This window comes from Alosa alosa, chromosome 18 (assembly GCF_017589495.1).
Source record: "Alosa alosa isolate M-15738 ecotype Scorff River chromosome 18, AALO_Geno_1.1, whole genome shotgun sequence".
Taxonomy (NCBI): Eukaryota; Metazoa; Chordata; class Actinopteri; order Clupeiformes; family Clupeidae; genus Alosa; species Alosa alosa.
In genome coordinates, this window is record NC_063206.1 from 1,572,501 (window position 1) to 1,587,298 (window position 14,798).

Consider the following 14,798-nt stretch of genomic DNA (forward strand, 5'->3'; position numbering starts at 1 on the left):
TGTCACACGACACACACACACACACAGACACACACACACAAATCCCACAACCTGATGTCCTTTTCACTTCTGTTCTGTTTATGTTTGTGCATAAATACTCCAAACTAAAAACAAAAACAAGTGTGCATGTGTGTAAAAGTAGTGTAATGCGGTGTGTGTGTGTGTATGTGTGTGTGTGAGTGTGTGTGGTGTGTGCTCTGATATGGTCCTGACTGTCATGTCTTCTCTCCCAGAGCTGAACTGCACGTGTCAAGTGGAACATGGACGATGTGACGAGGACACTGGTGAATGCAAGTAAGACTGCTACACAAATCACACACGACGCTACGCATCATAGCTGACAGACATTACAGATGCGTCATCATGTCATTGAGCGAGTCATCTCATTAACACACAGACACATGCACGCATTACGCATCAATATCAGATGTAAAGATATTAGCGCAATATCATCATTACGCATCAAGACATGCACAAGACATATGTGAAATGCTATCATCATCATCAATACCCACACCCTCACATGATTAATTTGACAGAGATAACCCACGGTGTGCATAGCGTGTATGTGCAGGTTCAGGCAAGACACAGGCAGGTTCTTTGCGGCTGCGCGCAATCACGCGTGCGTGCGGTCCGGTGCGGTCTTGTGCGCGACGCGTGCGGTCCGGTGTGCGTCCATTCCAGGGTGTCCAGGTGGTCCAGGCAGCCCATTCAGGTGCGTGCGTTCAGGCAGGTGTCCGGTGTCTATGCGTGCAGGGGTCCCGTCGCGCAGGTGATCCAGGATTTAACGGTCCTGATAAGTACTGGCGATCCGGTATTACGCGGATTGGCAGGTCCGATCCGGATCCGCCTGATCCAGTCCCGGCAGCGTTAATCCACAACCAGGATTTGATCCCGATCCATTCCGCTTAACAAAAATAAGGCAGTGCGTAGCGGCGCATGTGCGCCGCGGCGACGTGCGGTGTGCGTACGTAGCGGCGCATGCGCAACAGGCGTGCAGGCAGTGCGCGTGTACGGCGGCGATACGCAACATATGACGTGTGCATGTGCAGCGGCGCATGCGCACTATATGATGCGTGTGCGTGTATGTGGCGTGTATATGTACAGGTGATGTGTGTGTGTATGTAGTGGTGTATATCATATGTACAGGTGATGTGTGTGTGCGCATGTAGCGGCGGCCTTGTGCAATATAAGGACGTGTGTGTGTGTGTGTGTGTGTATGTGTACTGGTGATGTGTGTGTGTGTATGTAGTGGTGTTTGTGTACAGGTGATGTGTGTGTGTGTGTGTGTGTGTGTGTGTGTGTGTGTATGTGTATGTGTACAGGTGTGTGTGTGTGTGTGTGTATGTGTACAGGTGATGTATGTGTGTGCATGCGCATGTGTATGTGTGATGTGTGCATGTAGTGGCGTAACCAACGCCAGTAACGTTTTGTAATCAGCACCGCCCGCGACTCATCACACGGTGTTCCATTAACAAAATCAAAAAACACCTTGTTTGAGCCGTTGTTGCTTGTCTCCATAACAACCAAAAACACTTGATTGAGCCGTTGTTGCGGCTGCTGACTCTGATGCTATTGTTATTTACTGTTGTCACGTTTTAGCCCTTATAACTTATGTGTGTGTATGTTTATCTGTGTGTGTGTGTGTGTGTGTGTGAGGGAGAGGGAGAGAGCTGTGTTCATGCTGCTAAGGTGTGTATGTGTGTGTGTGCGTGTGTGTGTGTGTGTGTGTGTGTGAGGGAGAGGGAGAGAGCTGTGTTCTTGCTGCTAAGGTGTGTGTGTGTGTGTGTGTGTGTGTGTGTGTGTGAGGGAGAGGGAGAGAGCTGTGTTCATGCTGCTAAGGTGTGTATGTGTGTGTGTGCGTGTGTGTGTGTGTGTGTGTGTGTGTGTGTGTGTGTGGGAGAGAGCTGTATTCATGCTGCTTTGGTGTGTGTTGCAGACATCCATGTGTGTTCCAAGGAGAAGCCGTGTCAGAACGGGGCGACGTGTGTGACGGATGAGACGGGTGACTACTCCTGCCTCTGCCCCGACGGCTTCCACGGCAACCACTGCCAACTCAGAATGGGACCGTGCTACAGCACCGCGGATAGTAATAATCATGACGCGACGCCATCTATTCATCATCAATCCAATGCCACGCACATACAATACACCCACGCGACGCAATAACGCGATCGCCATACACCCAATCCACGACGCACGCGATCACATCTATCCACACGCACGCATGCATTGTGTCTGTCTCATTTGTTTACAAACACACACTTGTCCTGTCCCATAGCCTGTCCCACATGTGCCTGTCTTGTTGTTTACAAACACACTCTTGTCCTGTCCCACATGTGCCTGTCTTATTTGTTTACAAACACACTCTTGTCCTGTCCCAATTTGTTTACAAACACACATATAGCCTGTCCCACATGTGCCTGTCTTATTTGTTTACAAACACACTCTTGTCCTGTCCCACATGTGCCTGTCTTGTTGTTTACAAACACACTTGTCCTGTTCTAATTTGTTTACAAACACACTCTTGTCCTGTCCCACATGTGCCTGTCTTGTTGTTTACAAACACACTCTTGTCCTGTCCCACATGTGCCTGTCTTGTTGTTTACAAACACACATATAGCCTGTCCCACATGTGCCTGTCTTGTTGTTTACAAACACAAATATAGCCTGTCCCACATGTGCCTGTCTTGTTGTTTACAAACACACATATAGCCTGTCCCACATGTGCCTGTCTTATTTGTTTACAAACACACTTGTCCTGTCCCATAGCCTGTCCCACATGTGCCTGTCTTGTTGTTTACAAACACACACTTGTCCTGTTCTAATTTGTTTACAAACACACTCTTGTCCTGTCCCACATGTGCCTGTCTTGTTGTTTACAAACACACACTTGTCCTGTTCTAATTTGTTTACAAACACACTTGTCCTGTTCTAATTTGTTTACAAACACAAATATAGCCTGTCCCACATGTGCCTGTCTTGTTGTTTACAAACACAAATATAGCCTGTTGTGTCTGTCTCGTTTGGTTTTACAAACACACACTTGTCCTGGGACTATTGCCAAAACTGGGATAAGGGATTAAGCGGGATATCTTGGTTATCTGGCTCCAATTTATCAGTGATCCAGTTGCACAAAAGCGGGGATAAGGGAGCAGCAGGATATGTTATGGTATAGTTACCATGGCGATTTATTCTGTGTAGCTAAGTTCCAGGATCTATTTGTCTCATCCCTTATCTCAGTCCACGGCAGTCACCACAAAGCGGGAACCAATAGTTATTCCACTGCCCACTACACATTGTTATCACATATACCTAGACCCACTGTCATTATTTAAATGTTTGTGATCATTAAATAGCGTTTACATACAAGCCATTTCCTGACCCGTCATGCGACAATGTGGCGTCCGCAGGGGTATAACCTAACCATTTCACCGTGGTGGTGTCAGGGGCACCAGCTGCAATATTCTCTAAACAGGGGGTGTTGCTGTTTGTTGCTGTTGTGAAAAGGCTATAAGCTACCTACTTCACATAAGTAGAAGAAACAATGAAGCCGCTAGTTGCCATGGTGAATCAGTGAATCTGTGATCGATTGGCGGGGTCTATTTGAGAGAGCCTTGAGCTCACTTATCCAGGATAGGTTTCACCTGGCTTGATGAATCCGTGTCTGCTCATCCTGGCTTGGTCTTTTGTGTGCAACCAATTAAGCCTGTGCGCTTTCTTGTTTTGGATTCATTGGCTCAAGCTCAGTAACTTATCGGATGTCTTAATTCTGCTTTTTTTGTGCAGTATGCCCCTGTTTCCAAGCGTTAGCCTGTCCTGTTGGTTTTACAAACACTTGCCTCTTTGTCTGTCCCATGTGCCCTGTCTTATTTGTTTACAAACACACACTTGTCCTGTTCTAATTTGTTTACAAACACAAATATAGCCTGTCCCACATGTGCCTGTCTTATTTATTTACAAACACACACTTGTCCTGTCCCATAGCCTGTCCCACATGTGCCTGTCTTATTTGTTTACAAACACACTCTTGTCCTGTCCCAATTTGTTTACAAACACACATATAGCCTGTCCCACATGTGCCTGTCTTATTTGTTTACAAACACACACTTGGCAGATGTCACATATGCCTGTGTACAGCAATCATGGCTGTTTGCCATGGCAACCTGCCCTCCAGCAGCACACAGAGCACAACGTGATCCATCTGCAGCACAGAAGATGCTCACACACACGCACGCACGCATGCACACACACACACACACACACACACACACACACACTTACACAAACAGACACATACTAGCACATGTACACACACACACAAAACAGACTTTACAGTTACCACCAACTGGACTTGACCAAATATATCTAGCACTTCCTGTCCTGACCCCCCCTCTTCTCCTTCCCTTCGCATCTCTTGAGCTGTTATGGTCCATGTAGCACTTATTGCTGCACTAGCAATATCCTAGAGGCCCTGTGCCCTGATTATGCCTTAAAGGGGAAAGCATAAGCTAAGCTAAGCATAAGATAAGCTAAGCAGAAGATAAGCTAAGCAGAAGATAAGCTAAGCATAAGATAAGCTAAACTAAGCATAAGCTAAGCTAAGCATAAGATAAGCTAAGCATAAGATAAGCTAAGCAGAAGAAACGCTAAGCATAAGCTAAGCTAAGCATAAGATAAGCTAAGCATAAGATAAGCTAAGCAGAAGAAACGCTAAGCAGAAGAAACGCTAAGCATAAGCTAAGCTAAGCATAAGATAAGCTAAGCATAAGATAAGCTAAGCATAAGATAAGCTAAGCAGAAGAAACGCTAAGCATAAGCTAAGCTAAGCATAAGATAAGCTAAGCAGAAGAAACGCTAAGCAGAAGATAAGCTAAGCATAAAATAAGCTAAGCAGAATAAAACGCTAAGCAGAAGATAAGCTAAGCATAAGCTAAGCATAAGCTAAGCATAAGATAAGCTAAGCATAAGCATAAGCATAAGCATAAACTAAGCTAAGCATAAGATAAGATAAGCTAAACAAAATCCATTTTACACCGGATTTCCCTTTTAACTGTTGTAAGTCGCTTTGGATAAAAAGTGGAGCAGTGGTGACGTAACCAATGACCAACCGACAATCATTTGACCCGTAGAGGAGCTTGGATAAAAGTGTGCCTGCTATATATCAGTCAACTTTAACGTTAACTAAAACGTCAGCTATGTGTGTTTGTGTCCCAGGTTAATGACTAAATGTAAAGGTGTGTGTTTGTGTTCCAGGTTAATGACTAAATGTAAAGGTGTGTGTTTGTGTCCCAGGTTATGTAAACGTGTGTGTGTTTGTGTCCCAGGTTAATGACTAAATGTAAAGGTGTGTGTTTGTGTTCCAGGTTAATGACTAAATGTAAACGTGTGTGTTTGTGTTCCAGGTCTCCCTGTAAGAACGGCGGTCTGTGTGAGGACCTGGGCGGGTTCTCTCCAGTGCTGACGTGCCGGTGCCTGGCGGGTTTCACCGGACCGCGGTGCGAGACCAACGTGGACGACTGCCAGCTGCAGCCCTGCGCCAACGGCGCCACCTGCGTGGACGGAGTCAACCGCTTCTCCTGCCTGTGCCCGCTGGGCTTCGCCGGGCGCTTCTGCTCCGCCAACCTGGACGACTGCGCCAGCCGGCCGTGCCTGAACGGCGGCCGCTGCCTGGACCGCGTCGACGCCTTCCTGTGCCTGTGCGCCGGCGGCTACTCGGGCACCACCTGCCAGGTGCCACCCCGGAGCCCACCACAGGGGGCGCCAGAGAGCAGCGGCGCCACGGCCAGGCAGGGCACCTGGGGCCGGGGGGGCAACCGCACCCTGTACGCAGGCGAGGGGGGCACGGGGGACGAAGGGGGCAGGGGCGACGGCCGCTTGCTGAAGATCTCGGTGAAGGAAGTGCTGGCGCAGCCTGGGGGGGCGGGGGGGCTGTCGCAGGCCCAGCTGGTGACGCTCCTGGTGCTGGGGGGGGTGACGCTGGCGGTGGTCGCCCTGACGGGCGCGCTGGTGCTGCGTGGCCACTGGATGGAACACTGCGCCCCTCGCTGCCGCTGCCACCCGCCCCCGGCCTCCTCTTCATCATCGTCATCATCGTCACCGTCACCGGCAACCTCCCCGCTCCAGCTGTTTCGTGGTTGCCGAGCAACGCGAGGGAGAGTGCAGGAGACGGGGTCTTCGGCGCCCCCTCCTGAGCAGGAGTGTAAGATCAGCTTCCTGGAGCCGCCTCCCCCCGACCCCACTGAACCAGAGAAGAAGAAACTCAACACGGAGGTCATCTAAGCCACACCCCTTCCTCTCTCTACCTCCAATCACACGCAGTGTGGAACGCCCAGACCTATCAGAGTGGACTGCCCGCCCCTATTCCGTGTGAAGCCACACCCCTGGGTACCTAAAGGGGAGGGACAAATTTGAGCGGACATTTTGGGCTACCCCTCAGAACTCTCCAGAATGATCTGGTTGGTTGAGCAGTCTGATGTTTCAGCCACACCCACACAGGGCTGTGTTCAACACGTGAAGGGGAAAGGTGTATGTAACATCCTCTCTGTCTCAGAACCACACAGAGCTATGTACAACACGAGAAGGTGAGGGGTGTATGTAACATTCTCTCTCAGAACCACACAGAGCTGCGTTCAACATTTGAAGGGGAAGCATGACTGTTACAGCATCTCTTTCAGTCAAAACCATGCAGAGCTGTGTTCAACACATTAAGGGAAAGGGTGTATGTAACATCCTCTCTCTCAGTCACACACACAGAGCTGCGTTCAACATGTGAAGGGGAAGGGTGTTTGTAACTGTCTTTTTCTCAGCCAGAACTACACAGAGCTGCGTTCAACACATTAAGGGGAAAAGTGTTTGTAACGTTGTCTCTCTGTCTCACAGAGTCTCTCTGTGTTGGTGTCTGTAACAGCCTCTCAGAGTAAGAACCACACAGGGCTGTGTTCAACACATTAAGGGGACGGGTGTCTGTAACAGCCTCTCAGAGTAAGAACCACACAGGGCTGTGTTCAACACATTAAGGGGACGGGTGTCTGTAAGCCTCTCAGAGTAAGAACCACATAGGGCTGTGTTCAACACATTAAGGGGACGGGTGTCTGTAACAGCCTCTCAGAGTAAGAACCACACAGGGCTGTGTTCAACACATTAAGGGGACGGGTGTTTGTAACATCCTCTCTCTTAGTAAGAACCACACAGGGCTGTGTTCAACACATTAAGGGGACGGGTGTTTGTAACATCCTCTCTCTCAGTCAGAACCACAGGGACATTCACACGTGAAGAGTGACAGACACACACACACTGACTGAGTGATACACACACACACACACACACACACACACACACACACACACAGCTACACTTATAGGGCTCTATCTTGGCGATCAGAAACGGATGGTCAGAGGCGTAAAGTTTATTGACATGAAAGACATGGCCAGACCATATTCACTAATTTAATGATTATGTGGTCAAACGTACCCCACTTACCCCAATAATGTTCGAATGACTAAATACAAATCCTAAAATCCTAAAAGAGGATATTTATCCTGCAGAGGAGTTGCATACATCGCGTGACAGTGCGTCTTCAGCTGTGCTTTCGCTATAGACCAGGGGCCTCATTTATAAAAGGGTTGCGTAGAAACCATCCTTCATTTGATTTTAGATCATTTCTGAAATGATCATATGTGTGATTCAAAGAACACCTAACGCATGCACAAAAAAAGTCGTGCATGCACCCTTCCAGATATTGCCCATTATAAATCACAAATGAAGGTCAACTTGTGCGCAGCCGGATGGTTTAGGTCTCCGCCTTGTAAACACCCCTCATCAATATCATTAGCATATGTTTTAATGAAACCAATGGCCTAAAAGCTGTAGCCTATGTCAAATTATATATTGAAAACATTGTATAGGCCTAGCCTATGCCATCTGATGTTAACTAGCCTATATCGTCCAGTTCGAATAGCAACTAATTATGTTTTTTTTCCAGCAAAGCTTTCTGGAAAGAGATGGTATGCATCCATGTCCATTGTCACTCTGCTGCGCTTTCATTTCCTTTTGCTTGCAGTAATGTGAATAATCAACATTTCGTATGTTTAGGCCTACTTTGTGAGAAAAAAAAAAATTGGGTAGGCCTACCTTATGAAGGTTTCTTTTAGGATAGGCTATGTTTTTGCTGAAAAAAGTAGCCTAGTTAAGCCAGTCATTATTAGTTCATTCTGCATATCTTTTGCTATCGTTTTCTTTCAATAATGTCCAATGGCCGTAAACATTTTCCTTTATTGTTTGCTTTAGGCCTACCTTTATATGCTAGTCTACATTATTCAACTCAGTACTGTCATCTGATCTTGGGCACTGCCAAAAAAAAAAAACAAACAGGTGCGGCTCTGCACCTATCCATATAACTCCGACAAACACTAAATATGAAGATGCCTTGCTTTCAGAAGATAACTTCCGTCCCTTGGTTGTGTAGGCTATATATGATATAGTGTATCTCTAGCCTACATTGTATAGCTTACATTCAAATATTACCTTTCTGTTACGAAACTGGGAATAGGCCTATGAGCGCAAATTAGGATGTAGTGGAGGCTAAACACGAGTAAACGCAGTTTATCCACCTCTGAAATTTCAGAAATAGAGTTTAGGCCTACCCACCTCTTATTAGAGTTTATCCACCTTTATTCACTTTTAACATTCAAAACTGTATTATCCAATACTATCCTATATTCCCAATACTGTACAATAACATCCACCATTATCAAACATGTTCTGAATGCCTTTTTAAAAAATCCGAAGATTGCAGAATTCATAGTTCACCCACCTCTTATTTTACCACTACCTCCCTGGTACAAATGTACTTTTCCTCTCCTAAACGAGGGCAATTGGACATTTTATGGTCAATATTAGATTGGTGAGAACACTAAATATACTAGATCACCTGTAAGAAATTTCAATCATTCCATCATAGGTCTTGGTGTTTTTTTAGATATTATGAAATAAGTAAGCTATACGTTTTTTCACTTTCTTAAGTGGGCTATAGTTCTCATTAGCAGTTTTATGCTAAACCATGAAACATTAAGCTGCGTCCAAAAACGTCTTTACAAATCTTCTGATATTGATCATGCATATGGCAAAGAAAGACATGAGATCGTTGGTCTTGGAATTTTGATCGCATTTAGACCTCACATTAATTGCAGTACCCAGGCATTACCACAAGGAAATGGTCGTAGGTCAAGTTGGAACCTGACGTGGAGATAAGCACTTTTCCACGTCAAAGACGTTTTTTATAAATCTGAGCGTTGGCATGGATTTGAGCGTACGCACGGTCTAAGATCAAATCTGTGCGTAAGAACACTTTATAAATGAGCCCCCTGACGTGGAGATAAGCACTTTTCCACGTCAAAGACAGTTTTTATAAATCTGAGCGTTAGCATGGATTTGAGCGTACGCACGGTCTAAGATCAAATCTGTACGTAAAAACGCTTTATAAAGGAGGCCCCAGGTTTTTCTTGGTCAGTGGCGTAATGATTTTGAAGGTGTAAGATAGCGATTTTTTGGATCATGTGCCAGACCCCTGGGCGCAAGGTTTAATAAAAGAGGAGCACATGGCGAAAAATCAACACTTTATTGAGTGTAAGATAAAAAATCAACACTTTAGAGTGTAAGATAAAAATCAACACTTTATTGAGTGTAAGATAAGAGTAAGCCTTGTGAAAAATCAACACTTTATTGAGAGTAAGATAAAAAATCAACACTTTATTGAGTGTAAGATAAGAATAAGCCTTGCATCACACTTTGCACCATCTGCATTATAAAATCCATAGACTTGCACACTCAAAGACTGAATTACACACCCACACATTGAGTTACACTGATTGACACACAAACTGAGTGAATCAGATTTGTTTCTCACAAACTAGCCATCATTTGAAAGATTGTATACTTTGTTCTGATTGGTTGGTTGTGATCAATGTTGTGGGACACTTGCCATGTCATGTGATGGAAAAATGCGGTTTGTTATTTGTTTGTTTGTTTGTTTTCTAGTTATTCAGATGTTTTTAAAATAATGGTGGAACATCTCTCATACATTTTGCCATAAACAGTAATACTGCGAACATACCATAATAACCAGTACCATCATATAGTACTTTTTTATAAAGGACAAATACACACAAAAACAAAACATACCATAATGTAGTACTTTTTTATATAGGACAAATACACACAACAACAAAAACACACACTGTACTGTATCGTCAACAAAAATGTGTGTCTTGCACTGATATATATATATATATATAAGTATATTTTGAAGGTCTGTATAGAATGATGATTAGAATGACTTTCTTGTCATGAATTTAAATTATTAATGTAATTTATTGGTGATATGTACTTGATGTATGTTTTTTGTTGTCGTTATGTGTCACTCCTATTTTTGATACTGAAGTTTATGCATTAAAGTTTTGTGAACTGACAAAGACGAAACTCTTGAATATATCGTAATAATCAAGGAACGTTGTGAACGTACTATGGACGCAGCAGCACAATGATATCGTAGAGCACCTGAAAATAAAATATCTCTAGTCTCTAGTGGCACGATATCCCATACCCTATCTCTAGTGGCACGATATCCCATACCCTATCTCTAGTCTCTAATGGCACGATATCCCATACCCTATCTCTAGTCTCTAGTAGCACGATATCCCATACCTTGCTTGGGATTATTTACAGGATTTTATATCGTAGAGCACCTGAAAATAAAATATCTCTAGTCTCTAGTGGCACGATATCCCATACCCTATCTCTAGTGGCACGATATCCTATACCCTATCTCTAGTCTCTAGTGGCACGATATCCCATACCCTATCTCTAGTGGCACGATATCCCATACCCTATCTCTAGTCTCTAATGGCACGATATCCCATACCCTATCTCTAGTCTCTAGTGGCACGATATCCCATACCTTGCTTGGGATTATTTACAGGATTTTACGTAAAAACGAGGGGCAGCTGTGGCCCACTGGTTAGCACTCCGGACCTGTAACCGGAGGGTTGCCGGTTCGAACCCCGAAGTGTCCTTGAGCAAGGCACCTAACCCCTTACTGCTCCCTGAGCACCGCTGTTGTTGCAGGCAGCTCACTGCGCCCGGGATTCTATGGTTTAAACTCCCCTGTTAGGTCCCTATGGTTTAAACTCCCCTGTTAGGTCCCTATGGTTTAAACTCCCCTGTTAGGTCCCTATGGTTTAAACTCCCCTGTTAGGTCCCTATGGTTTAAACTCCCCTGTTAGGTCCCTATGGTTTAAACTCCCCTGTTAGGTCCCTATGGTTTAAACTCCCCTGTTAGGTCCCTATGGTTTAAACTCCCCTGTTAGGTCCCTATGGTTTAAACTCCCCTGTTAGGTCCCTATGGTTTAAACTCCCCTGTTAGGTCCCTATGGTTTAAACTCCCCTGTTAGGTCCCTATGGTTTAAACTCCCCTGTTAGGTCCCTATGGTTTAAACTCCCCTGTTAGGTCCCTATGGTTTAAACTCCCCTGTTAGGTCCCTATGGTTTAAACTCCCCTGTTAGGTCCCTATGGTTTAAACTCCCCTGTTAGGTCCCTATGGTTTAAACTCCCCTGTTAGGTCCCTATGGTTTAAACTCCCCTGTTAGGTCCCTATGGTTTAAACTCCCCTGTTAGGTCCCTATGGTTTAAACTCCCCTGTTAGGTCCCTATGGTTTAAACTCCCCTGTTAGGTCCCTATGGTTTAAACTCCCCTGTTAGGTCCCTATGGTTTAAACTCCCCTGTTAGGTCCCTATGGTTTAAACTCCCCTGTTAGGTCCCTATGGTTTAAACTCCCCTGTTAGGTCCCTATGGTTTAAACTCCCCTGTTAGGTCCCTATGGTTTAAACTCCCCTGTTAGGTCCCTATGGTTTAAACTCCCCTGTTAGGTCCCTATGGTTTAAACTCCCCTGTTAGGTCCCTATGGTTTAAACTCCCCTGTTAGGTCCCTATGGTTTAAACTCCCCTGTTAGGTCCCTATGGTTTAAACTCCCCTGTTAGGTCCCTATGGTTTAAACTCCCCTGTTAGGTCCCTATGGTTTAAACTCCCCTGTTAGGTCCCTATGGTTTAAACTCCCCTGTTAGGTCCCTATGGTTTAAACTCCCCTGTTAGGTCCCTATGGTTTAAACTCCCCTGTTAGGTCCCTATGGTTTAAACTCCCCTGTTAGGTCCCTATGGTTTAAACTCCCCTGTTAGGTCCCTATGGTTTAAACTCCCCTGTTAGGTCCCTATGGTTTAAACTCCCCTGTTAGGTCCCTATGGTTTAAACTCCCCTGTTAGGTCCCTATGGTTTAAACTCCCCTGTTAGGTCCCTATGGTTTAAACTCCCCTGTTAGGTCCCTATGGTTTAAACTCCCCTGTTAGGTCCCTATGGTTTAAACTCCCCTGTTAGGTCCCTATGGTTTAAACTCCCCTGTTAGGTCCCTATGGTTTAAACTCCCCTGTTAGGTCCCTATGGTTTAAACTCCCCTGTTAGGTCCCTATGGTTTAAACTCCCCTGTTAGGTCCCTATGGTTTAAACTCCCCTGTTAGGTCCCTATGGTTTAAACTCCCCTGTTAGGTCCCTATGGTTTAAACTCCCCTGTTAGGTCCCTATGGTTTAAACTCCCCTGTTAGGTCCCTATGGTTTAAACTCCCCTGTTAGGTCCCTATGGTTTAAACTCCCCTGTTAGGTCCCTATGGTTTAAACTCCCCTGTTAGGTCCCTATGGTTTAAACTCCCCTGTTAGGTCCCTATGGTTTAAACTCCCCTGTTAGGTCCCTATGGTTTAAACTCCCCTGTTAGGTCCCTATGGTTTAAACTCCCCTGTTAGGTCCCTATGGTTTAAACTCCCCTGTTAGGTCCCTATGGTTTAAACTCCCCTGTTAGGTCCCTATGGTTTAAACTCCCCTGTTAGGTCCCTATGGTTTAAACTCCCCTGTTAGGTCCCTATGGTTTAAACTCCCCTGTTAGGTCCCTATGGTTTAAACTCCCCTGTTAGGTCCCTATGGTTTAAACTCCCCTGTTAGGTCCCTATGGTTTAAACTCCCCTGTTAGGTCCCTATGGTTTAAACTCCCCTGTTAGGTCCCTATGGTTTAAACTCCCCTGTTAGGTCCCTATGGTTTAAAGTAGGCCCCTATGGTTTAAACTCCCCTGTTAGGTCCCTATGGTTTAAACTCCCCTAAAGCTGCAGACATGAGTCCCTGTAATTCTGATGGAGTTATTGAGCGCGTTTCTAAATGGTCGGAGAGCCTTTGAGAGGGCCGAACTGTGGTCTAGTTGGACGACGACAGCTGGCGAAGCCAGCGAGTCAAGTTGGTTTGTGCATCATTTATTTATTTATGAGAGTGAAGTGTGTATTTATATTTGATGAGTCACTCCGGGCAGGTGCAGTGGGGTGTGGGAGAGAAAAAGACAACGTGGAGCGACAAGAGTCCACTGAGGCAGGAGTCCGGTCATGCAGCGTTCCTACAGATACTTAGACCTTACTGAGGCAGGAGTCCGGTCATGCAGCGTTCCTACAGATACTTAGACCTTACTGAGGCAGGAGTCCGGTCATGCAGCGTTCCTACAGATACTTAGACCTTACTGAGGCAGGAGTCCGGTCATGCAGCGTTCCTACAGCGTTCCTACAGATACTTAGACCTTACTGAGGCAGGAGGCCGGTCATGCAGCGTTCCTACAGATACTTAGACCTTACTGAGGCAGGAGGGTTCCTACAGATACTTAGACCTCACTGAGGCAGGAGTCCGGTCATGCAGCGTTCCTACAGATACTTAGACCTCACTGAGGCAGGAGTCCGGTCATGCAGCGTTCCTACAGATACTTAGACCTCACTGAGGCAGGAGTCCGGTCATGCAGCGTTCTGTAGAGAAAATGTCTAGCTAGCATCATGTCATTACATGCTTCTATTTCCAAAGGAATGAAAGCTGTTCATACCAACTTAATATCATGCTTATCATTGTTAATATTGTACAATACATGTGGTACAAACAATATTAGAGCTTGTGGACTAGCTATAGGCTATATTTCAATGGAGCTGGTAAAAAAAAGATTATGAGAACGTGGCCACAATGGGCTTAAAGTGACAGTGCACCATTTACAAATGAGTTAAACAGCATCAAATGTGTATTTCTTAAGAAATGAATACTTTAAAACACAATTACTGTGTCAGTATTATCATTTAAATAATATAAAAGTGTTTTACTTTTACCTTTGTGGTTACTCATTAATTTTGTGATTTATGTTGTATTTAATATGCCATTTAAGAAGCTTTAGTCTTTAGGAACTTTTTACTTGTGGTTAATCGAGATTAATTCATTTCAAAATATATATTTTGAATCGTTTGACAGCCCTATAATAATATTGGAGAAGGGGAATGGCTACACTTACAAATCCTGGGTGTGTTCACACTGTTTTTGCTTTTAGATAATAATAATAATAATAATAACCCAAAATGATTGTCTTGATACTGTCATGCATAAGACTTTTTTTCCTATCCTGGACTCGGTCTTGACTCGGACTCGAACCTTTTTGTACTCGGTCTTGTCTTGGACTCGAACCTCTTTGGACTCGGTCTTGACTTGGTCTCGACTAGTCCTGGTCTTGGACTTGTCTTGGACTCGACAAAGGTGGTCTTGACTACAGCCCTGCCTGTAACTAACTGATTAAGTGAGGGTATAACTGATCAAGTAAGGGTATACTGTAACTAACTGATTAAGTGAGGGTATAACCCTTATATATCCCTGTTCAGTCCCTCTCATCTCTGTGATGGCCCACA

General features: G+C 45.0%; 1 protein-coding gene and 1 long non-coding RNA gene across 2 annotated transcripts in view; both read left to right on the top strand.

The window, feature by feature from the left end:
* The window catches only part of LOC125312034, a 31,839-nt gene extending 31,543 nt beyond the window's left edge, over nt 1-296 (top strand). The window contains exon 3 of the long non-coding RNA XR_007196559.1: nt 234-296. This is a non-coding gene — a long non-coding RNA (uncharacterized LOC125312034). The remainder of the gene's footprint in view (nt 1-233) is intronic.
* A 643-nt stretch (nt 297-939) lies between these two features.
* dlk2 (delta-like 2 homolog (Drosophila)) lies at nt 940-7,691 on the top strand. The gene is made up of 3 exons (XM_048270227.1): nt 940-961; nt 1,940-2,083; nt 5,405-7,691. The coding sequence occupies exons 1-3, from the start codon at nt 940-942 to the stop codon at nt 6,280-6,282; spliced, it is 1,044 nt and encodes a 347-aa protein (XP_048126184.1). The 3' UTR covers nt 6,283-7,691.
* Nucleotides 7,692-14,798: the final 7,107 nt, after the last annotated feature.

Excerpts from the sequence above, each read along its gene's own strand:
- dlk2 (XM_048270227.1), top strand. The coding sequence starts at position 940 with ATGTGCGCCGCGGCGACGTGCG. Across the intron at positions 962-1,939 it reads GTGCGCCGCGGCGACGTGCG|ACATCCATGTGTGTTCCAAG; the intron begins GTGTGCGTACGT and ends TGTGTGTTGCAG. Across the intron at positions 2,084-5,404 it reads GGGACCGTGCTACAGCACCG|GGTCTCCCTGTAAGAACGGC; the intron begins CGGATAGTAATA and ends GTTTGTGTTCCA.